The sequence below is a fragment of the Rattus norvegicus genome, chromosome 20 (assembly GCF_036323735.1).
Source record: "Rattus norvegicus strain BN/NHsdMcwi chromosome 20, GRCr8, whole genome shotgun sequence".
Taxonomy (NCBI): domain Eukaryota; kingdom Metazoa; phylum Chordata; class Mammalia; order Rodentia; family Muridae; genus Rattus; species Rattus norvegicus.
In genome coordinates this window covers 7170149-7194781 of record NC_086038.1, presented here as the reverse complement: position 1 = coordinate 7194781, position 24633 = coordinate 7170149, and the positions used below count along the sequence as shown (strand labels likewise).

Genomic DNA, 24633 nt, shown 5'->3' with positions numbered 1-24633 from the left:
GAGAGTCCGGTGTGCCCCAAAACTAAGCCACATAAACCGTCAGACACGCAATGTTTCGTCTACCGGTTCAAGGGGGCAGCCCACACACATCCGCAATCGTCAAGGGCAGACCTGGGCAGGCAGAGGTCAGGCTTTCTCCGGTGGAGTCTAACGTGTGAGGTGGGGAAGATGCCAAACAAAGGCTAGAAACCTCACTAGGATTCAGTTCTCTGCCACCAGTAGGGGCCACACTGAGAATCACACATGGAGACGTCAAAACACCTGGTATCTATGTCCCCAGCCAATGGCCTCGAATGCACTTGGCAAGAATTCTGACTTTTTGAGAGGGGATGGGATGGGGCAGGGGTGGGGGGAGACATCTGGCTGGCCACAGGGGCCTCCGTCTGAGCCTCTGCTATTGAATTGTGTGGAACTGACACACACAGAGCATCATGGGGCCAGAGAGATAGATCAGGGGGTTTAACATTTGCCATGCAAGTCAGGGATTCAGATACCCAGAAACCCACATAAATGCTGGGTGGGTGTGGCGGCCTCCAAAGGGAGAGACAGGGGGATGCCCAGAGAAAGCTGGCTGGAGGGACCAGACATGTTGGTGAGCCCTGGGTTTGGTGAGCCCCTGCCTCAGTAAGGACGTTTCCCAAAGTCACAAGTACACACACCCAACATGCTATAACCCCAGCCTCAGGGTGGTGGGGACAAAGACAGGCAGATCTCTGGAGGTCATCGTGTGTGTGTGTGTGTGTCTCACCCCTTTCCTGCGAGCACCAGCGCTAAATCTGTGTTAGACTCAATAAACTCTGCTTCATATTGCCTCCTCCTGAAAGTCATTCCTATTCTTGTAGCAGTTGAGCCTCCCAGCTCCACCTGAGTGGAAGTCAGAGGCTAGTGTCTAGGTAAGATAGGTTGGCCTGCGGTCACACCAATAGTTTTATTAATTTTATGTGTATGAGTGCTTTATCCACATGTATGCCAGAAGAGGGCACCAGATCCCACTAGAGATGGTTGTTGCTGGGAATTGAACTCAGGACCTCTGGAGGAACAGGCAGTGCTTTTAACCACTGAGCCATCTCCCCAGCCCGAAGGGATGTTCTTAATTGGGGTAGTTGTGACGGGAAGATGTGCATGGCTTCGTTTCACCCAGGCAGGACCCTGAGCTCAGGGAAAGGGAGCTGGGGAGATGAGGGCTGGCAGGTATACATTAATTCACTGTGATAGTTTGTATATGCTTGGCCCGGGAGTGGCACTGTTAGAAGGTGTGGCCTTGTTGGAGGGGGCGTGTCTGTGTGGGCGTGGTCTGTGTGGGCGGGTCTGTGTGGGCGTGGCCTTGTTGGAGTGGTTATGTCACTGTGGGCATGGGTTTTTTTGTTTTTTGTTTTTTGTTTTTTGTTTTTTGTTTTTTGTTTTTTGTTTTTTTTTTTTTTTTTTTTTTTGAGCTGGGGACCGAACCCAGGGCTTTGCGCTTCCTAGGTAAGCGCTCTACTACTGAGCTAAATCCCCAGCCCCGTGGGCATGGGTTTTAAGACCCTCATCCTAACTTCCTGGAAGTCAGTCTTCCCCTAGCAGACTTCAGAATAAGATGTAGAACTCAACTCCTCCTGCACCATGCCTGCCTGGATGCTGCCATGCTCCTGCCTTGATGACAATGAACTGAACCTCTGAACCTGTAAGCCAGCTACAGTTAAATGTTGTCCTTGTGAGAGTTGCCTTGGTCTCGGTGTCTGCTCACAGCAGTAAAACCCTAAGGCACTCACTGTTCTCTTGACTGTGGCTGTAACATATCCAGCAGTTTGGAGCTTCTGCCTCATTGATTTCCCTGCAACCACAGGCTATACATTGAAATGGGAGCTAAGGCAAACCCTTTCTCCCTTAAGTTGCTTCTGTCTGTTTTTATCACAGCCGTCACAGGAATCTTTGTAAAGGGATGAGACAAACAGAAGGTGCCGAAGATATGGGGATGCTCAGAGATGCTCAGCAGACACACAGCAGCTTAGGTGATCAATAACTGTGACCTTGCAGACGGCAGGCTATGTCTGCTATGGGTCACTCTTTTTCAAGGACACTGAGTCTTTAACTAGATCCATGGCATCCTGGTCAGTTTTGACTGTCAACTTGAACAGGCTGGAGTCACCTGGGAAGAAGGAGCCCCAACCAAAGAACTGCTTCCATCAGACCGGCCATGGTATAAGACAATGTCTTGAAAACTGATGTGGGGGTTGGGGGTTTAGCTTAGTGGTAGAGCGCTTGCCTAGCAAGAACAAGGCCCTGGGTTCAGTCCCCAGCTCTGAAAAAAAGAAAAGAAAAAAAAAAAGAAAATTGATGTGGGGGAGGACCCAGCCCACCATAGGCGTCACCATCCCTAAGCAGGTTGGCCTGGGTTGTATAAGAGAGTTAGCTAGCCATAAGCCAGCGAGTGAGTAGCATTCTCTATGGTTTCTGCTCCAGGTTCCTGCCTTGAATTCCTTCTCTGCCTTCCTTTAGAGATGGACTGTTACCTGAAGTACAAAGCTGAAATAAACCCTTTGCTCCTCTGAGTTGCTCCTGATCATGGAATGATCTCATAAATAGAGGTCAAACTAGGACAGCTGGTAAGAATTCTTGGTGTCTTAGTTAGGGTTTTACTGCTGTGAACAGATACCAGGACCAAGGCAACTCTTACAAGGGCAACATTTAGTTGGGGCTGGCTTATAAGTTCAGAGGTTCAGTCCATCATCATCAAGGTGAGAGCATGGCAGCATCCAGGCAGGCATGGTGCAGGAGCTGAGAGTTCTACATGCTCATCTGAAGGCTGCTAGGGGAAGACTGGCTTCCAGGCAGCTAGGATGAGGGTCTTAAAGCCCACGCCCACAGTGACACACCTACTCCAACAAGGCCATACCTACTAATAGTGCCACTCCCTGGGCCAGCCATATACCAACCATAACACTTGGACAGAGAAACCCTATAGCCTGACCTAGGCCCCTCTTATAACAGGAGAGTATTAAGCCATCTGCTTGGCCCTGACTCTTAATTAGCCTGTAACTTGCAGCTGACATGGAGACACACACCATACCACCTTTGACCCCCTTCAAGGAACCACTATCATGGTCAAATATTTACTTTTTATACAAGAACGATACTAATACGGATTGTGTATACGATGCGTGCCAGGTGACGTGTATGAACTTGTAATGCCTGCAGGAAGCGGGGGCTACTCCCATCTCCGCTGTCAGAAGATGTGGGAACTAGAGAGAGCTGGACCTGGACTATCCTCCTGCAAAGGTCTGTGGATTCATGTCTCAGTGCCATCAGGAGGCAGGAGAATTAAGGAGTGTGGCCTGTGGGCTAGAGAGGTGGTTCAGCAGTTAAGAGTGTTGCCGCTCCTCCAGAGAATACAGGCTCAACTCCCAACACTCACAACTGTCTGTAATGCCCTCTTCTAGCTTCTGAGGGCATCAGGAACACCCACACACATAAAAATAATGATTTAAAAAAAAAGAGTTTAGGGCACTCAGAAGACAGAGGCAGGCAGATCTCTATGAGTTCAAAGCTAAGCTGGTCTATGTAGTAAGTTCTAGGACTACAAAGAGAGACCCTGTCTCAAAAAAAAGAAGTGGGGTTGGGGATTTAGCTCAGTGGTAGAGCACTTGCCTAGGAAGCGCAAGGCCCTGGGTTCGGTCCCCAGCTCCAAAAAAAAAAGAAGAGAGACAGAGAGAGAGAGAGAGAGAGAGAGAGAGAGAGAGAGAGAGAGAAACAGACTGACCGAGACTTGGCTGACATTATAGTCTTTGGTCATTAGGTACATGCCCTCAAAGTGCACTGTGGGACCCTGGTTTCCACTTCTTCTTTCTCTGCCCCCAGCCCATAGGGTATCATGTAGCCCAGGCTGACCACAAGTTCGGTAAGCAGTCAAAGATGACCTTGAACTTATGATCCTCCGTCTCCACCTCCTATGGGCTAGGATGACAGCGATATAATGCGATACCCAGGACTTTATGTTCCGTAAGCCAGTGTTTTACATCTGAGGCTCCTCTTTCTCTCTTCCCTGCCATGTAGCTTGGCTTCCAGTATGTGTTTCCCGCCATAATACACTGCCTTGCCACAGGCCCAAAGGCAACGGGACTGACCGTGAACCAAGGCCTCCCAACTCGGAGCCAACCAGAGTTAAACCTTCTGTCTCTATAAGCCAATTGCCTCCTGGGGTGGGTGGAAGGGTGGGTTGTGACGCAAAGCAGACAAGTTCATAGTCCCAGCAACTGGTAGTGCTGGGATTTGAACCCAGGCCCCTAGGATCCTAACTTGCCACACTCTGGATATAGTCTATGTAAGATACCCAACTTGTGATCTCCTGCCAGGGCATGCGGGCAGACCTGGGGCATGCCGTGAGCATGTCCTGTTAGGCTCCGTAAGGAATGGCCTACCTTGCGGGTGGAGACTGGCCTCTTTACACTCTACTAATACCAGGACCTAAATTGCACAGTGCTTTGCCCCTGTGGTGCATTATAAGCTAACGAGACCAATGTGGGGGAGGGGGAGAGAGCAAATTGCCTATAATTAGTGGTGATTAGCGAAATGCTAAGATTACGCCCATATAAAATAATGCCTCGTGAAGGCCTGTGGCCAAGACAGAGCCTGCCACTTCTCTTGGGATGGCTTGCTGGCCCCGGCCCAGCCGCTTCCCTCCACTGCTACCTCCCAAAGGGACCTTACCTACAGTGGCCGTCAGTCCAGCGGCAAACGAATCGTGATGTAACAGGTGTAGGAATGAGGTCTTGCCCACATTGGAGTCCCCCAAGAAGATGACATGGTAGAGGTAGTCGGGGTCAGCCTGAGGCTTGCCAGCAGTGAGGTCCCCAGGGGAAGAACTCGGTTCAGCCTCCTGTAAGTCTGTCCTTGGGTCCTCTGGCCTGCTCTCTGCCCCTGGCTCTGGGGGCTGAGGGGCGTCTGACTTGATCTCCACCTGAAGAGGCATGGACATGGGCCTGGGCTGGACTTCTGACTCAGCCAGGGTGAGGAGAACCTGTGTGGTCTCTGGGGCTCCCACTGCAAGCCCAGCCCCAGCCCCCAAGATGGGAGGAGACGTTTGGTCAGGAGCAGTGACTTCCACCTCAGCAGGAGCCTGAGATCGGTTAGGAAGGGGATCATCTTGCTGGAGGGATTCTGTGTTCCAGGCTTCCAGGCTGTGAGCCTCATCGGCTTCTGTTCCAGGGTCCTGCTGGCCTCTCTCTCCTAAGTTCCCTTCCTCAGGCCCAAGCTGCTCTTCTAGACTTTGGGGGAGGTGGGTAGACAGGCTATCCAGATGCAGGTCTTGGCCACTGGCTTCTTGGTAACCCCTAGAATGACTCTCTAGCCTGGCCAGATGTGCCTCATCCTGCCCTGGTGTCTCTGTGTGTACTTGGTCCACAGACTCCAGGCTCAGGGAGGGCTCTGTGGCCTCCTCAGGGAGAGCTGTGTCTCCCTGGGACCCTAAGCCCAGCTTCAGGTCCTCCGCCATGACTTCTCTCTCTATGGTCAGTTTGGCTGCATCAGGTCCAGACCAAAGACTCTTGTCACCCAGATCTGAAGTCTGGGTCTGTTTTCCGGACCCGGTTGGGGACTGAGGAGGAGAAGAGAGCCCCTGAGGAGGAAGCTCAGCCTCAGAAGCAAGCAGAACTCTGAAAGTGGCTTCTTCAACATTCCCAGAATCCCCAGCCGGGACTCCTGGCGGACTCCTGAGGAAGGGACCCTGGAGCCTGGCATCTAAGTCAGCGGAGTTCACAAGCTGCTTAGAACTGACATCCTGTCCATCCTGCCCCTTGGGGTCCTCCACCCCTTTCGTATCTCTGGCACTATCAGGAGACATCTCAGAGGTGCTTCTTGGACCTGGGTCTAGATCTGAGGCTGGCTCCTGAGAAAACGGCAGAGCAGACATATTGGAAATGGAGATCTGTCTAACAATGCGGGGAGTCTGGGGGGCGGAGGTGTCACTTGGGGATGGGGGAGGGCTCCAGCAAAGCCGCAGGGTTCTATGAGTAGGATCTTCGAAGCTGCTGAGGAGCTTGTCCCAGTCATCGTTAACCCCAAACAGCTCAGGCAGTGGGGCCTCCTCTGTGGGGACAGCCTGAAGGTCTGGGGCCTCCGTATTTGCCCTGGGGACACTGGGAAGGAAGGGGAAAAATGAAGGTTGGGGGAGTACCCTCCCCAAATCCTGGTAGCATGACCTCTCCTGTGGCTAGCTTTCCTCTAAGGATGGCTGAAAACATCCCCTTCCCACTCTGTACCTCAAAATCCACACTGCCCTGACCAGGCAAGCCTTCTTATCTCTGAGCTGTTACAAACACAGCAAGTACCTGACTGTGAGCTCTGTATGTGTGTGTCTGTGTCTGTCTGTGTGTGTATGTGTGTGTCTAAGTGTCTGTGTATGTCTCTGTGTGTATGTGTGTCTGTGTATGTCTGTGTGTCTTTGTGTGTGCCTATGTGTCTGTGTGTGTCTGTGACTGTATGTATGCCTGTGTGTGAGAGATGTGAGTGTATGTGTGTATGTGTGTGTGTGTGTCTGTCTGTATGTGTGTATGTGTGTGTATGTATCTGTGTGTGTCTGTCTATATGTGTGTGTATATGTATGTGTCCATGTGTATGTCTATGTGTGTCTGTATGTATGTCTGTGTATTAGATATTATGTGTGTGTGTGTATGTGCTATGTATCTATGTCTCTGTTCTCTGTGTATGTGTATATGTGTCTGTGTGAGTCTGTCTATACATGTGTGTATGTCTATGTGTTTGTGTATGTATGTATGTCTGTGCATGAGATATTATGTGTGTGTATGTGTGTGTATATATGTGTTCGTGTCTATGTGCGTCTGTATGTGTGTGTGTTTGCACACATGCGCACACACAGAGATCTAACCAGCTCCATGGAGAACAGCCTTTCCTAGCTCCTGGGAGTCATTGTTCTCTGCCCTCATCGAGAGAGAATGGTTACTTGCCTTGGCTCTTCCTCTACCTGCCAGGACACTCGGCCCCTGGTCCTGGCAGTATCCAGGTGACCTCTTGTCACCTGTAGCTGTCCCCGCACCTCTTCTAGCTGCCCGGTCAGGTCACGCTCAACCTCCCGGAGCTGCAGGTTCTCCAAGCTGGCCTCTTGCTGTGTGCTACTGAGGTGGAGGAGCTGGGCCTCCAGCTGTGCAGGGTAGAAGAGAGGAGGAGAGGATTGGCCAAACCCTCCAAGACTTTGGCAAGACAAGGATGCCTTGTCCCCTGCCACCACTGCCCAGGTCCTGGAGACCCAGCTTAAATGGTCCGATTGGAGGGGAGGTCGCCCTTCAAGCATCTAATTAGCCGCCTTATACACCCCACAGCGAGACCTGTGATTTATGGGAAGGATACCACCATCAGAGGACAAGAGCTCCTCAGGCACACCGACTAGGGGGCCAAGCCCTGCAGTGTCTGCTGTTCCTGACTCCGTCTAGACTGCAGGGGCTTCTGACCCAAAGGTAATTCAGAAGGTTCCCACAGCAAGGCTCCACAGAGCAGAGAGCACAGCCTATAGCAGCCTGGGGTCAGCCTTCCCACCATCCAGCAGGCTCTGACATGTTAAGAACAAGCACCCAAGGTTTCTCAGGTGACAACGGAGCCTGTTGTCCAGAACTTTCCTTTCTTTCTCCCCACTGCTCCCTACTTCTGGGTCTCACCTGGCCCAGGCTAGCCTTGAACTCCTGATTCTCCTACCTCCGCCTCCAAGAGCAGGAGTTACAGCACATACCACATACCCCAGCCTGTCCAAACCTTTGCCTTTTCCGGTTGTCCCTATACACAACCTCACTTGACACGAGGCCTGAGAAAGGACACGGAGATAGACACCTTCTTTTCATGGACACTGGAAACCCAAGGGTAGGGTTAGCTCCCCATTTCTTTCCCTGAGTCAGCCTGGTTCTTTATGGGACCTCATCTGACCAGGGCACTGAGAAGGGAGCCCTGATCTGGCCCAGGGAGTTCTTGACTATCTGTGGCTTCAGGGAACCTGGCCAACTGGGAACAGCGAAAAGGTCCTGGGGTCCGTCCGGGCTCTCCAGAAGGCCTGTACTCACCTCTCTCTGACCTTCTGCTAGCCGCTGAACCTCTTGCTCCTTGGCCTCCAGGGCCTCCTGCATGTGGGCACTGAGGGCCATGCCCCTGGAGTTGCTCTGCAGAGAAAACTGGTCAGCCCTGCCCTGCAGACTCCAGAGCCAGCTTAGCTGAGCTGGTCCTACCTAGCTTATCTCCACCCTGGGCTGGGGTTCGGGCACTGGAAGGTACCCACCAAAAGGACTTTTGGGAATCCCTGCTTGGGCCTAGACTATCACAAGGACACTGAAGCTAAGAGACTGAAGTCAGGCCTGGGGGAACAGAGAACACAGGTCCAGTAGGCCCACCCCATCTCTCTGGGGAGCATAACCTGCAGGACAGGCAGTTCTCATCTCTCTCTGCGCCTTCCCACTACTTAGCCTGGAGAGGCGTCCATCAGGGCTTCACCTGGGCCTGCAGCTGCTGTTTCTCCCTGCGGATCTGTTCCTCTGTCTCCTCGTAGAGCTGTCTCACCTTGTGGAGATGGTCAGAGTCTCGCCTACAGGGGCAGGTGGTGGGCACCAGAAAGCTTGCAGGGGACCTCAGGAACTTAATGCCTGGAGCCCTCCTGCTTGGCTTGCCCTCGGCCATCTTAGACCGAACCACCCCCCCATCCTGTCACTTCTCTAATGGTTGCCTCATCCCCAACCCCCACTCCTGGCTCTATCTACCGTTCCCATTGCCCCGAGTCTCAGTCACACCATCTTGGACTCCATGACTCAGGCTCCGGTGACCCTGGCAGTTTCAGGGTCACGAGATAGCTCTGCTTCCAAGCCCCAGCCACTTCAGAAGGGAGTCTCCAGGTCCCCCTCAGAGGCGATGCTCGAAATGGTTGATCTTTCTAGGTAGTATTGAGCAAGGGGACCCTCCAAGCATCCTCTGTACAGGACCCAGGATCCCACAGCGTGCAAGGAACACCTGCTATGTCCCCCGCTCACTTTCTCAGGGTCCACGCCAGTGCCTCCCGGTCGGCCCGAGCCTCCTGCAGGCGACTGCTCATCTTGGCTAGGAAGCCCTCCAAGTTGCCTGCCAACTGGGGCTCCTCCTGCCGCAGCTCTCTCCACAGTTTCCAGAGCTCAGCCTGCCTGGAATAGGGGGACCTCCAGAGATTAGACACAAAGGGTCTAGGAAGTGAGAAGACTCCTGTAGGTAGCCCAGGCTAGCTTCGAACTTGCTGTGTATCGAAGGATAACCTTGAACTCCTGATTCTTCTGCCTTTGCCTCCTCCCAAAGGCTGAGATAACTATGTCCCGTTTTTATGGTGGTGCTGGGGACAGATCCCACAGCTAGATTCCTGTGTTCTAGCAATCTCCGAGCCAAGCCGTAGCCCTTCCCGTGGTTTCAGCCTTAATGGCGACACACCCAGAGACTTGGGGACCTGAATCACAAAAATCCCACTAATGATACTTCAAAAGCTTAGTTCAAGTGTCACCTCTTGCTGGGACACTTCTACATGTGAGCTGGACTTTGACACCCCACCCCCCCATACCACACATTCCCCTGTGAGTCAGTGGCTAATGGGGGGTTGGGGGGGTAAAGGGAGACTTGGGAGTCTGACAGCTCAAGGCTTCCATCCGCCCCCGCTATTCTCCCATCCTGGAGTTGCGTGGTTTCTAGCAAGCCTTTACCCTCCCGGGACTCACTGGGAAAACACGAAGGCCAATACTTGCCAAGCAAGATTTTTCGGGGGGGGGGGCAGGGGGGAGGATAAGAGAAACACTGAGAGTAAGTGCCAGCCCCCGGGCCTTGCCCACGGTTGGCACCCAACACACACTACTTTCACATGGACTTAATTAAGTCATGAAGACAGAGGCCCAGAGGGCGAGGGGGCGGGGCCAAGCTGCCAAGTGGGGAAATGGATCCCTGCTCCACCTGTTCTGCCAGCCTACGCCCCAGGTCCCACCCAGCCTGGCCTAGAGCAGCAGCCCCACCCTCTGAAGCAGACAGGAGCAATCTCATCCTTCTGAGGGTGGAGGGGCAAGTGGGAGAGTGTGCGTGAGGGCCAGTCCCTGGCTGGATCTAGCAGGCCTTGGGAAGGGGCCCCTCTCCCCTCTTCAGAACTCTCATATACCCAGAGCCTGAGCCCAAGACGCACGGCAGGAATCGACCTTCTATCTCGAAAGCACCCAGCCCAGGGCACCGCCATGTCTGAAGTCATACTATTGAGGGACCCTTAGGAGTTCTTTGTACAGGGCTTCAATCTCTGTAGCTTTAAAGGGCATGCCATAGCCAGGGACAGAGGTCAGAGGTCACACACTATCAAGTGGCCAAGCTGGGGATCTGTCTACATCCGGTCCTACCCTAAGCCCTCACCCCCACCAGAGTCTTACTCAGAAAGGGAGTGGCCAGTCTCCATCTGCCCTACAAGGGTCAGGAAGGCTTCCTTCTCCTCAGTATCGGCCTCCTCGAAGACAGGGAAGCTGGAGGTCGCAGATATCCGTTGAGAGGGCAATGACCGTTTTGTCTGGAGTCTGTGGGTACTGGGGCTGGAGCCAAAGACATTTTCTGGGGGTGGGGGGAACAGGAGGTAACAGAGGGAAGAGGAAGCTCTGACTTCCCTTGAGTCCCGTCCTCCACGTTTAAACAGGGACGTGCTCCCGTATGCCTCAGATCAGCCTCGGGAGTCTCATAAGCTGGGAGCGCCCATTTTACACATCACCTGAGGCCCAGAGATGCCTAGAAACTCTCTGGAAGCTCCAGGGTAGCAGGCGTTCGCCCTATTGGGAAGTATTCATTGAGCATTCACTCTACCATGATGGTAGAGATCACTACTCAAATCCCAGGCCCCGTGTGTCTGTGAGCACGCGCGTGTGTGTGTGTGTGTGTGTGTGTGTGTGTGTGTGTGTGTGTGTGTCTTGCTATATGTATGCACAGTGGTATGCAGCAGTCTGCATGTAAAGGTCAGTTCACGACTTCTAGCTAGTGGATTCTGGGGCTTGAACTCAAGTCATCAGGCTTGGCTACAATCACCCCTACCCACTAAGCCATTTCACAGGCCCTTTTTCGTCATTTTTTTCCCAATAAAACTAATTTGTTAAGTGACCTCAAGAAATAAACTAGAACCCAGGAAGCAGAGGTAGAAGGATCTCTGTGAGTTCAAGGCTACCCCTAGTCTTCACAGGGAGTTCCCGGCTAGCCATAACTGCACAATGTGAGGTCCTACTTAAAAAAAAAAAAAAAGGGTTGGGGATTTAGCTCAGGGGTAGAGCGCTTGCCTAGCAAGCGCAAGGCCCTGGGTTCGGTCCCCAGCTCCGAAAAAAAGAAAAAAAAATGAAACAAACAACAATAATAATGATAATAAAATAAACAGACCAAAAAAAAAAAAAAACAAAAACAAAAAACAGACCAGTTGTTTCCACTGAGGCAGGGTGGGGACTGTGTGAGAAGGGGAGCCTCAGAGTGCCCTAAGGAGGTGACAGGAATACCAAGGCGTGACTTGCAAGCAGGACACAGAGTGGGTTTCCAGAGGAGGTCACTTTTGGCAGAAAGAAAGAGAGAACCCCACTTACAGCCCTGAGTGAGGAGCCGGGCTAGTATGACAGAGGGGCAGGTGGTCTTCAGTGAGCCTCAGACGCTGATGGAATCAGCGCATGCGCTCTGTGGTCCCAGGAAGGAACAACTTGGGACTCATGGAGCGGGAGCAGGACTGGCTTCTGAGTGAAGACTGCACAGCGCCACCCACCACCAGTTCCAGGCTGGTCCCTCCCCTCCCCCCTCAGCTTCCCTATCACCTCAAATGTGGGCTATCCCAGCCTGTGAATATTGATATCCGACCCTCCTCTGCTGTCTCCTACACCCTAAACCTTTGAGCCCTGCGCATGGCCTTAAGAACCCAAAGTGCACCTGATTGTTCAAGGCTGAGCTTTCTGGTAGAGGCTCACACGGGAGTTTCTCTGATGCCATGGTCCCTTGTGAGGGGCACGTCATGGGAGATCGGTCCCCTAGATACCATCCCTACCTCCAATACCTCCCCCTCCTTTCTGTCCCCCCCCCCCCAAGATGCCACCCTCTGGAACCTGGGGCTTGGAGTTGCCTTGACTGAGACTGGAAAGGGACTCCCTGGGGGCACTGTAGCCCACGGTCCCTCTTCAAAACCAGAAAGATTTTATTCCCCTACCCTTACCCCCCCCACACACGAGAATACAAGGGAGGGTTCTGGGGGAGCTGTTAGCTCTCAGATGTAGTGGGGAACACCCCCCCCCGCCTGTCACACAGTCCAATAGTGTGCTGAAAGCCCCCAGTACCCTCCCAGAACAGACATACTGAGTCCAGAGCTGAATTCTTCCAGCGACAGGCGGCCCCTACTCTCAACGTCCACCCAGTCAAATATCATCTGCGGCTCCTCGTTACCCAGGAAGCTGAACCTGGCCTCCTGAAAGGAAAGCACGAATGAGTTGGCCACTGTTCCCACAGGAAAGACTCTGGGCAGGCTGGAGACGGGAGGCATCTGTCTTCAGCCACACTGCTTTCCTTTGTCTCAGGGGCAGGGTCACTCAATCGGGCCTGCCTGACCTGGAGCCTAGCCTACAGTTCCCCACATCACATTAGCCATCCTGCAGCAGGGCCCCCAGCAGGCTCCAAGTCACCTCCCTGTTGCTACCCCAAACTTGCACTTGTGCCCCCCCCCCAGCCTTTAGTAGGATGACTTCAAATGCCATCTGAGGCTTCTTAGCTTGCTTGCTTGCTTGCTTGCTTGCTTGCTTGCTTGCTTGCTTTGGGGGGGGGGGGGGTTAGGATGGGGTCTCTACAAAATTTAGCCCTGGCTGTGCTGAAACTCACTATACAGACCAAGCTGTTCTCGAACTCACGGAGATCCACCTGCTTCTGCTTCCAGAGTGCTGGGATCAGATGTGCAGCATCATGCCAGCGAGCCATCTGACACCACAGCCAACAGACAGGATGTCCTTCCAGTGTGGTCCAGGGACAATGCCAGTTTTTCCTACTGTGGCTCTTAGGTTGCGTAACTGAATGAGGGGGTATCAGAAAGACTGCGTTCATTTGAAATCACACATTGGGGGGCCGGGGGGGATGACAAAGCAGAGTGTGATAGCCCACACCTTCCAGCCCAACACTCTGGAGGCAGAGGCTAGTGGATCTCTGCAGGGTTGAGGCCAGCCTGGTCTACATAATGAGTTCCGGGGACAGCTTAGGCTACACAGAGAGACACTGTCTCAACAGCCACCAGCCGTCCCAAAAGAAAGAAGAAATCTATAATGATGTTTTAACTAAAGACATTCAGGATTTTCCAAGCAGCGGTCTCCATTTAAGTAGCAAATCGGCCTGTCTGGATTGTTTTCTGTTAGAATGTTTCATTTTAAAAATTGCTAATGTGAGGGGTTGGGGATTTGGCTCAGTGGTAGAGCACTTGCCTAGCAACTGCAAGGCCCTGGGTTCGGTCCCCAGCTCCGAAAAAAAAAAAATTTGCTACTGTGAAGTTACACAGAGGTGGCCCATGCCTCTAATCCCAGCACTTGGGAGGCAGAGGCAGACGGATCTCTGAGCTTGAGCCCAACCTGGTCTACAGGGTGAGTTCCAGGACAGCCAGGGATACACAGAGAAACCCTGTCTCAATACATACAAACATACATACATACATACATACATACATACATACATACATACATACATAAATGTTGTCCTGTGCAGAAGCAATGGCTCAGTAGGTTAAGAGTCTGAACTGGAGGTTGGGGATTTAGCTCAGTGGTAAGGCGCTTGCCTAGCAAGCTCAAGGCCCTGGGTTCGGTCCTCAGCTGAACTGTTCTTTCAGAAAACTTGAATTTGGTTCCCAGGTGTAACTCTCACGCCAGGAGATCCAACTGTGTCTCTGGCCTTTGGAGGCTCCAGCACACGCTGGCATGGGTCTGTGGAGGCCAGAGAACAGGGCGTTGGTCCCTGGGCACAATCCATATTTTTTCTTTTGAAAGTCTCTGACTGTTCTGAGCTCTCCAAGTATCTAGGCTGGCTGACAAGCCCTGGGGACCTGCATATCCCTGCCTTCCTGGGGCTGGGACTACAAGTGTGTCTCTGTAAATGTTTGATGCGTACACCTATTTTATGGCCTCTAAATTCCCAGATATTGTAAAATGTTTCTATTCCCAGATATTGTAAACTGTTTCTCCAGTGAAAGGAGCCAAGGGGAGAAAGTTTAAGAGGCATGAGCTAGACCACAGAGCGCCCAGAAAATGCACCTCACGGAACTGATGAAGGCAGTCAAGTAACGTGCGGAGTCTATTCAGGAACGTCGGAGATAATTTCTGTCTGATGAGACAGATAACGCCAGGATTTATGGCCTGAGTAGACTTTCACTAGCTATTAAAAAAAAAAAAAAAAAAAAAAACCACAGAAAACCACCCAACTTTGCAATCTGGTTCTAATCTGTCTTTGTTAAGTTGCCCAACTTTTTAAAAGTGCTCTTTGAACCATTCATAACGCTAATTAACCTGTTAAATAAAATCTCGGAGGGTTCGGGCTGCGGCTTGACGTTAGAGTGCTCGTCGAGCATGAAGTAGGAAAGGCATCCATTTTGGCACGCGTCTGTTTTGTGTTTGCCTATGGGTCATGGTTTTACCTTTCTGAGCGATCAGCGGCTTAGGATCCTCAGAACGGGCAGAGCCCTGTGCACGCGCTCACCCAAAGAGTCAAGTCTGGAGGCTGCTGCTCCTTGGATTTCTGAGCCCTAGGGCTTCTTGATTCTGGAGAGCCTGAGTGTGGCAGAGTTTAGGGGCTTTGTTGCTGTTGGGTTTTTTGTTTTTTTTTTTTTTCTAAGATAGGATCTCTTGCAGCCTAGGCTGGCCTCAAACCCACTCTGTAGCTGAAGATGACCCTGAACTTCTACCAAATGCTAGGATTACAGCTGTGCTGACTCCATCAACTTGACACACAAATTTGAGAGAAGGAACCTCAATTGAGAAAATGCCTCCATAGGATCAGGCCTCAGGCAAACCTGTGGGGCAGTCTCCTGATTAGTGATTGATGGGCGAGGGCCCAGCCCACTGTGGGCGGCGCCATCCCCGGGCTGGTGGTCCTGGGTTCCATAAGAAAGCAGGCCGAGGAAACCATGGGGACCAAGCCAGTAAGCAGCACCCCTCCATTCCCTCTGCATCAGCTCCAGCCTCCAGGTCCCTGCCCTGTGTAAGTCCCTGTCCTGACTTCCTTCGGTAATGAACAGCCATGTGGAAGTGTAACCCAGACAAACCCACTTTTCCCCCAGGTTGCTTTTGGACATGGTGTCGCACCCCAGCAACCGTGACCTTAGGCAGCACCCCACCTCTCGTCCACTTTAATATATGCTCTGGGTTCAAACTCTGGGTCACCAGGCTTGTGTAGCAAAATCCTTTATACACTGTGTCCTCAGAGGCCAGAAGCATCAGACCCCTGGAGCTGCCGCAAGAGGAGGTTGCCAGCCACCTGACACGGGGCTCAAACTCGAGTCCTCTCAGGGAGTGATACATGATCTTAACTGCTGAGCTGTCCCCCACGTGAATGCTCTCCTATGATTATCTCTGCATACATCATTTTCCTGTTCCCCTCTCTCTCTCTCTCTCTCTCTCTCTCTCTCTCTCTCTCTCTCTCTCTCTCCCCCCCCCCTCCCATTTTTATCTTTAGCTCAGTACTCTGGTACACACAGCTATAACTCCCCGCATTTGGGAGGCTGAAGCAGGAGGATTGCTGTAAATTCGAGTGCACCCTCAGCTACACGGCAAGATGCTATCTATCTAAAAGGAAGGAAAAAAAAAAAGGCTCAACCAGTTATAGCGCTTGCCAGGCAAGCCTTGTGCTCTGAGTTCCATGTTCCATGCCCAGAACCGACAGTAGAAAGAGAAGACCAACTCCTAAAAATTAACCTCTGACCTCTACCAGTGCACCTTGACCTGTGTGTGCACGTGCGCGTGCGCATGTGTGTGTGTGTGTGTCCTTGCTCACATATATACATCCTACACACACAATAATGATAATAATAGCAACAATAGTAAGTGTTAAGAAGTTAGGCTGTGGGTGCTAGGCAGGGGCTAAACACTTGCACAAAGTCCTGGGTTCAAGCCCCAGCACCCCACAAGCTGCATGGTGACTCGTAGAATTCTAGTATCCCAGAGGCAGAGGCGGGAGGATCAGAACTCCAGGGCAGCCTCAGCTACACAGTGAGTTAAAGGCTAGCCTGGGCTACATGAGCCTGCATCCCAAAACAAAACTAAAAAACAAAAGAAAGTACCATAGGTATCAAATCAAGAGATTCTGTCTTTCTCAGGCTCTGAGGTCACAGGAACCGGGCTGTTACAAAGCATCTCCCCTGCCCTGTGAGAAGGTTCTAGAGAGTTCTGGAAGCTTCTGCCATCCCTCCTCTTGTCTCCAGGGCTGCTACGAGCTACAGATCCCAGCTTGTATCTTCAACCACAAAAGGCAAGTCCAAGGGACTGCCCCAGGCTCTGCCTCATGTGGGTACGGCTTCCAATCTGGCCTTGGGTGACCTTCGAATTAATGGACTGGGGGCTTCTGGGAAATGGGGTAGAGCGAGAAGGGACCATGAGGTGCCAATAGGGGAACTCTAGGCTGTGGAACTGTGTGTTATGTTCTAGGGATATCACCAATCTATACGGCAGGGTTGGGGGTCTGGTGATGTTTTGAGACAAGGTCTCATTTAGCCCGGGCTGATCTGGAACTCTCTATGTAATAAGCATTCTTCTAACTGAAGCCCCCAAACCCACCCCGATTTTTTGGACACAAAACCTCTATTCCATTTTTGCCCAGACTGGCTGTGTGTAGAGCAGGCTGGTTTTGAACTCGAGATCCCCCCTGCCTCTGTTACCCAGGTCTTTGTAATCCTAGGCTGTCTCTCCCATTAAACCCTTGTTCTAGGGCTGGAGAGATGGCTCAGTGGTTAAGAGCACTGACTGCCCTTCCAGGGGTCCTGAGTTCAATTCCCAGCAACCACCTGGTGGCTCACAACCATCTGTAATGGGATCCGATGCCCTCCTCTGGTGTGTCTGAAGACAGCGGCAGTGTACTTATGTAGAATAAATAAATAAATCTTTAAGAAAAAAAAAAGACCTTGCTCTAAGCGGCCTGTCTGGCGACGACTTCCCTGTTTTAAGGTGCAAACTCCACATTCCAGGTGCACCTTCAGTCTTTGGGAGACTGACATGGATCACTCTGAGTAGCGTTTGAACCTCACTGCCCTTCCTAGGACGTTCTAAAACCAACACTTTTTCCCTATCTGCTTAGGTTCCAGAACATTCTAGGTTTTGGTTTTTGCTTCCACTTAGTGTTTTTGTCTTTTGTTTTTTGTTTTGCACAGGTTCAAAGGCGTCTACCTTCCTACTTTACCAGGATAGAACAGGATTAATCAACCATACAGCCCGGTACCTAATTGTGGTGTCATTTTAATATAATGACCCCCATGTAATCAACTGTGACAAGCTGGTTTTCCAGGATAGGCTCAGAGCCAGCGCTGTGAAACCCTCTCAGGAGGCCTGGAGCTGAGGGAAAAGGAAGGCCATTTCCAGGTAGAAAAACCGGTCACCTGCTAAAGAATGGCCACCTGCTGGAGCTGGGTTTGTAGCCTGAGGTTGGATGAAGGTTGACAAGCTGTCCCAGAATCAGGGACACACTCAAGTGCCCCTTCAGTCTGAGGAAAGATGGACGGCTAATCCTTATCAAGGTGACTAAGTTGAAACTCACTCTGGGTATTTCTGTGAGAAACTTCCCAGTGGGGTTAGCCAGGAGAAGAGCTCTACCTGGAATGTGGGTGGTACTGCCCAATGGGTGGGGGACTTGAGATGAATGAAAAAGAGGAAGGAAGTTGAGTGCCAACATTCATGTCTTTCTGCTTCCTGACTGAGGAGACGCTGTGTCCATCTGCCTCATGCTCCTGCCTCCAAGCCGTCCCCACCATGAGGGATTGTGAACCAAGAAAACCCTTTCTCCCATAAGTTTTGTTTTCTTGTTTGTTTGTTTGTTTTTTGTTGTTGTTGTTGTTGTTTTTGTTTTGTTTTTGTTTTTGATCAGGTTCTCATTGCTGTGGCAAAGAGAAAAGGAATTAATACAGCTGGTCATCCAACAGAAGCATCAGCAATGAAGGCTTTAAAAACTCAACCTACATGCCGAGGGATGCTGGCTCATGCCCTTAATCCCAGCACTCCGGAGACCGAGGCCGGTAGAGTTCTATGAGTTCAAGGCTAGCCTGATCTACAGAGAGAGTTCCAGGACAGCGGGGGCTATGTAGAAAAATGCTGTGTGGGGGAAAATATTTCAACCTATTTTGAATTTCCAAATTCCATATGGAAATTTCTAGACCAGAACCAATTTTGGCCACATGTTAAATCTAAGGAAGCTCATGTGTTTAAATACACTCCAGCTTCACCCTTAGAAATAACCAAAGTCAGGCCAGCCATCCCTTTCATACATCAAGAAACACAGGGAAATTATTTATAACCACAAGAAAAATCATCTAAAAACTTGAGAATACGTCAAAAAGGTAAGCTCACACTCTAGGACTATATAATCACAAATTGTCCAGACCAGGGGAGTGGACTGGTCACACTCACTGTCTTTCTTTTTTTTTTTTTTCTTTTCTTTTCTTTTTTTCGGAGCTGGGGACCGAACCCAGGGCCTTGCGCTCGTTAGGCAAGCGCTCTACCACTGAGCTAAATCCCCAACCCCTCTTTCTTTTGGACTTTGAGACAGGATCTCACTATGAAGTCCTGGCTAGCCTGGAACTCGATATGTAGACCAGGCTGGCCTCCTTGACGGAAAGGTCTAGCCTCGGACCAGGAGCCGGCTCAGTAGGGTAAAAGTTCTTGCTGTGTGCTGTGAAGCGATTGCTTCTGAATCTAAACATTCCTTCCAGTAGACAGAGGGAGTCAGGAGACTCTAATGGCATATATCACATGCCCTGGAAAGTTGAAACTTGCATGACTCTGGAGGGAGCTTTGCGAGCTTTATAGAGTAAGTAAATAGCCCGCGTGGGAGGAGACACTGACCAGCCTGCAGCAGAGATAGCAGAGACGAGATTCTTGGGCTCTGGAGCTTCCTGTAAACCGTGCAGCACTCCAGAGCGGCAGTGTTTGTGAGTAGGGATGGGGCACACTGATGATACAGCTGCTTCTGGGCCATCCTGCTCCCATAACTGTGCGCCCCTACTCCTGTTAGGAACCCCAATAAAAACTCATTGGCTCAACCATTTGGACCTTGGTCTGTCAAGGATTCCCTGCGTAAAGCTAGTAGCTCTGTGTGTGTGTGTGTGTACACGCATATGTGTGGGATGTGTGTGTGCATGTGTGTGTGTGCACATGCATATGTGTGGGATGTGTGTGTATATACATTTAGTGCACATATGCATGTGTGTATGCATGTGGTATATATATGTATGTGTGGTGTGTGTGTGTTGAATGTATACATGTGCGTGTGTGTGTGTGTGTGTGTGTGCGTGTGTATGTTGGGGGGGCGTATAAGTTGCAGCTCCCCTGAAATAGTCTCTCACATACTACCAAGCAAGCCTGAATTTGATCTCCAAAACCCATGTAAAAAGCTAGATTTGGGTGCCTCGCCTATAATCCCAACACTTCAAGATGGGAGACATAGACAGAATTTGCCAGAAGCTTGAACTGCACAGTGGCAAAAACACACACACACACGCACACACACACACGCACACGCACATGCACAAATACACCCATGCACTGATACACACACACACACACACACACACACACACACACACACACACATCTTATTTTTAAAAGCCCCAGACATGCTGAAGTCACTCATTAACTTGAAAGTTTCGTCTAGGAAAGATGAGGTCAATTTCTGGCTAGGATTCATGGGCTGTTGGACATTAGCCATCTTTTCAAATTGAACTCAGCCACGTTACCCTAACTGCCTACAAGTATCTGAGCTCAAGGGCTCCGTGCCCTGCTCATGACATTTCCCTATAATCCCTGGTTAATTAGTAATAAATTAGATAAGATCTTTCTTTGGCTGGCGAGATGGCTCACCGGGTAAAGGTGCTTGCCTCCAAGCCTGACAACCTGAGTTTGACCCTGGCAGAAGGAGGGAACGGAGTCACACAGGTTGCCCTCTGACCTCCACACATGCACTCTGGTGTGCATGCCCCGACCCCTGCACATGCACATCTATATATTTATGGATATATAGAAGGGATGACTTCAAACTTGTGATCCTCCTGCCTCCAGCTCCTGAGTGCTGGGATCACACGTGCTGTCATGCTCACTTTAGCTGGCAAGAACTGAACCTGGGGCCTTGGGCGTGCTAGGCAAGTACTCTACCATCCGAGACACACACTCCCCCCTGCGCCCCAAGTCCCTATGGCAACGGTCTAGATAAGGAAAGGACAACATGGAGTGACACCTAGAAGCAGCAACACGCACCCCCACACACACAACCTTTTGCACTAAATGAGGGAAAATCGTCAGCCATGTTGGTCTGGACCATGGGCCAAAAGCCTCTTACTGGAACCCACAACTGTGGTCCATCTGCACTCGTCTACCTGCTTCGGTCCCTAGTGCTCTGACTGCTCCCAAGTTGAACGTCCCTGCTCTAAACACCCCAAGTCAGGTGTGGCGAGCCTGCCTGTTGCCCCAAGACTGGGGAGGCTGAGGTAGAACTGAGAGTTACAGGCTCCACAGAGAGACCTGTCTCGAAAATCTCTCTCACGAGGCCTGGTAAGATGGCCCAGCGGTGAACAGTGCTTACCGTTCTTACAGAGAACCCACCTTTGGTTCCCAGCACCCGTGTCAGGTGCCTCACGGCTGCATGTAGCTCCAGGACCCTCCCTCTTCTGGACTCTAGGGGTATCTGTGTAACACAGTATACATGTCCACACACATGCACATGATTGGCGGTTTGGGGGCAGGGCTGAGACAGGGTTTCATTGGATAGCCCAGGCTAGCCTCCAACTCACAGAGATCCACCTGCCTCTGCCTCCTGAGCTCCGAGATTAAAGGCATTGTGCCACCACTCCCCGGTGTCACATTATGGAAAATAACAGAAATAACCAAGCACAGTAGTGTGCCTTTAGTCTCAGCACTCGAGAGGCAGAGACAGGCAGAGCTCTGTGAGATAAAACACTCATAACAGCACCATATTCGAGTTACTTCGGGGACACAAAGTTCTCTCCTTTGTTAAAATGCAAACGTTTCTAAGAAAGGGTAATATATTAAGCCTTATCAGCCAACTCTATGTTGGAAGAAACGGATTCTTTTTTTTTTTTTTCTTTTTTTCGGAGCTGGGGACCGAACCCAGGGCCTTGCGCTTGCTAGGCAAGTGCTCTACCGCTGAGCTAAATCCCCAACCCCGGTCAAGAAACGGATCCTTAATACTTTTCCAACAGTGAATTTGGACGCGGAAGGGAATCAGCAAGCAAGCTAAGCCTTGGTTAGAATAGGAAAATTCAAAAATCTGCACATAAGGGATTCCAGGTGTGACTCCAGGGCCTCGTGCTCACCGCCAGATCCTCCCGGGTGACAAAGCCCCTCTCCTTGGCACCACAGTTCTGGAAGAAACCCTGAAGTTCCGCATCAGCGTCAGAGGGCCAGGACCCCGCTTCCGGGGCCACGGGGGCATCCTGCCCGTCTGCTGGCTCTCGCATCTGCCTCCGGCGGCTGGATGCCAGCTTCCTACTTTTTCTGGCCAGTCCTTTTCCTTTCTCCATGGTGCCTCAGACCTGGGGACAGAGGAGGAGAGGGTGATGGGCCACTGAATGCAGAGAATCCACTGACTCCATCCCCGCACCCAAGCTTCTGATCATGGCCAGCGCCTCCGTCCTTCCATGGCTGACAGAGCCCCTGCATGGCCTGGTCCACATCGTCTGCTCAGGCCCCTGCCCTGTAGAAGATCCCCTTCGCTTCCCCACTGCTTCTGAACTCTTCGCCTAACTGCTGTGGCTCTCTGTGCCGGTCTCAAAGCCTGCACTGACCGACACAGGAAGGAGCATCTGACAGGGAGGTCCTACCTTGGAGTCTTTGGGGCTTTGCTGTGTGGAAGCCGGAAGAGCTCCTGGACATCTGCTGTCCTCACTCCGGCTCAGGTCCTTGCCTTATCAGAGTAACTGATCTTAACCTCGGCTGTTACTTCCTGTCAGCCTCATCCCTCCACCTTTCCCTCCTCTCAATACACTATACATGTACGTGTGTGTGTGTTATGTGTGTTGTGTTATATGTATGTGTACATGTGAATATATTTGTGTATATGCATATGTGTTTATATATGTGTATATTTATGTACATGTATGTATGTTATGTGTGTTGTGTTATGTGTATGTGTGTATATGCGTGTATGTGTTCAAATGTGTGAGTGTATATGTACATATATGTGCATGCATATAGATGTTACGAGTGTGAATGTGTATTGTGTGTATGTATATGTATTTGTGTATATGTGTGTATGCGTGTTTGTATATATGTGTGTTTATATGTGTGTCTGTATGTGTGCGTGCATATGTGTATACACATGTATATATTTGTGTGTGTAAATATGTACTGTATATGTGTGTATACATGTGTATGAATATGTGTATGTGTGTGTGCATGTGTATATATTTGTGTATACATGTGTATGCAAATGTAAATGTGGATATGTGTGTGTGTTTGTATGTGTGTGTGCATGTGTGTGTATGTCTACATGTGTATGTGTCCATGTGGGTATGTACGTATATGTACATATGTGTGTATGTGTGCATATATGGTATGTGTGTTTGTGTGTGTGTGTGTGTGTGTGTGTGTGTGTGTGTTTTCTCAGAAGCCAGAGGAGGACACGAGATGCCCTGTTCCCACTGTCTGCCTTACTCCATTGACACAGGATTTCTTAAAAAACCTAGAACTGGCTAGGCTGGCCGGCAAGCCAGCCCCAGTGACCTTCTGTTACTGCCGGGGGTGTGGGCGAGGGGGGGGGCATTCACAGTGTCAGGGTCACAGGCACATGTGGTCATGCCTGGCTTTTACATGCATGCTGGGGATTTGAACTCTGGTCCTTATGCTGGTGCCTACTGATCCCTGCCTCTCATTTCTCTCTTATGACACAAATGCAAGGGTCCCTGCCTCCCCTGTTCTTAGGACCAACATGATACAGCCCCTTCTTCCTCCCTTCCTGGTGTCATCAGTGTTTGTGGGATCCACCGGAGAGCCACTGATGTTCATCCTCCCATACCCAGGGTGTGGGGACGCCAGCGGAGGTTTTGAGGAGGAGTTCAGGATTTGCGAAAGGATCGGAGGATTGGAAGGGGCAAGCAGATTCCATCTGAGCCCAATATGGAAGGTTGCCTCTGTTGGAGGCACAGACAGGCTGAGAGGAGCTCAGAGGGGCTGCCGCAAGGAGGTGGCCAGTCCAGGGGACAGGAGACAGTGGTAGATCCTCACCTGAGACAAAGCGCCCCCCATCCCACCCTCTACAGCAGCACAGGCTCAGAGGAGGCAGCCCCACACCCTGTATAATCTTAAACTTTAACAAAAATGTTCTCTCTCTCTCTCTCTCTCTCTCTCTCTCTCCCTCTCTCTCCCCCTCCCCCTCCAGTCTTATACTACAGGCAGCAGCAGATCAAGCATCTCTGGGCCTCTCCCTGCCAAAGGACAGTCAGAGCATACACCAATACTGGTAGAAAGGAAGGAAGGGGGGCTGGGGATTTAGCTCAGTGGTAGAGCGCTTGCCTAGGAAGCGCAAGGCCCTGGGTTCGGTCCCCAGCTCCGAAAAAAAAAAAAGAACCAAAAAAAAAAAAAAAAAAAAAAAAGGAAGGAAGGAAGGGAAAAAAAAAGAAAAGTAAGCAAGGATTCATTTCAGAGACTAAAGAGAAATGGATTAAAGACGATATACAATGTCCAACTGGGTTCCCTAGCCAAAGGAGAGGAGAAAGAAGGAACTGGAGTGGGGGACAGAGGCACACACCTGTACCTCATCACTCAAGAGGCCGAGCTGAGGAGAGCGCCTGCCTGCTGTGCAGTGAGGCCCTGACTTCAAACACCTGGCACCACATCACAAAGGACTGCGGGCTTCTCTGTTCCAAGGACAGGGAGTCAGCAGGTGGACTCTGGGAGCCTCCCGGCCTCCCTAGCCCAAGCTATGGGGTTCTAGTTCAGGCCAGATTCCTTTTCTTAAGGGCAGAGAGAAACCGGACCACAACAGGCAACACACTTTGGCCCATGCATGTGTGTACCTGGACACATGTACCCACACACTCTAGTGCATGGAACACACATGCATGCGCATGCACGCGCACACACACACACACACACACACACACACACACACATTCAACTGAAGCAGAAGGAACAGGAAGATTACTATAGGTTTGAGGCCAGCCTAGACCATGCCTAGACTATATAGAAATAGCTTGCCTCAAAAAAAAAAAAAAATACACACACACACACACACACACACACACATATATACATACATATATATATATATTATATATATATATATGCTGGCGAGACAACACAGCAGATAAAAGCACTTGCCACCAAGCATGACTTGAGTTTGGGCCTCAGAATCCACACAGTAAAATAAGAGAACTGACCCTGTTGCTCACTAACACACACACACACACACACACACACACACACACACTAA

The 24633-nt window shown here is 50.9% G+C and overlaps 1 protein-coding gene across 4 annotated transcripts in view; it reads right to left on the bottom strand.

Moving 5' to 3' along the window:
• The window catches only part of Rab44 (RAB44, member RAS oncogene family), a 33896-nt gene that overhangs the window by 5333 nt on the left and 3930 nt on the right, over nt 1–24633 (bottom strand). For 2 of the 4 annotated variants that reach the window (XM_006256153.4, XM_017601867.3), the window contains exons 2-9: nt 21518–21736; nt 12322–12430; nt 10389–10563; nt 8997–9143; nt 8467–8557; nt 8043–8138; nt 6942–7135; nt 4687–6113 (exon numbers count right to left, since the gene is read on the bottom strand). In XM_006256153.4, coding sequence (XP_006256215.1) covers nt 4687–6113; nt 6942–7135; nt 8043–8138; nt 8467–8557; nt 8997–9143; nt 10389–10563; nt 12322–12430; nt 21518–21724 — 2446 coding nt within the window. In that variant the 5' untranslated portion in view covers nt 21725–21736. Of the gene's footprint in view, nt 1–113; nt 2282–4686; nt 6114–6941; nt 7136–8042; nt 8139–8466; nt 8558–8996; nt 9144–10388; nt 10564–12321; nt 12431–21517; nt 21737–24633 lie in introns of those variants that run through there. The other 2 variants (XM_039099145.2, XM_039099146.2) reach the window with 2 other exon arrangements.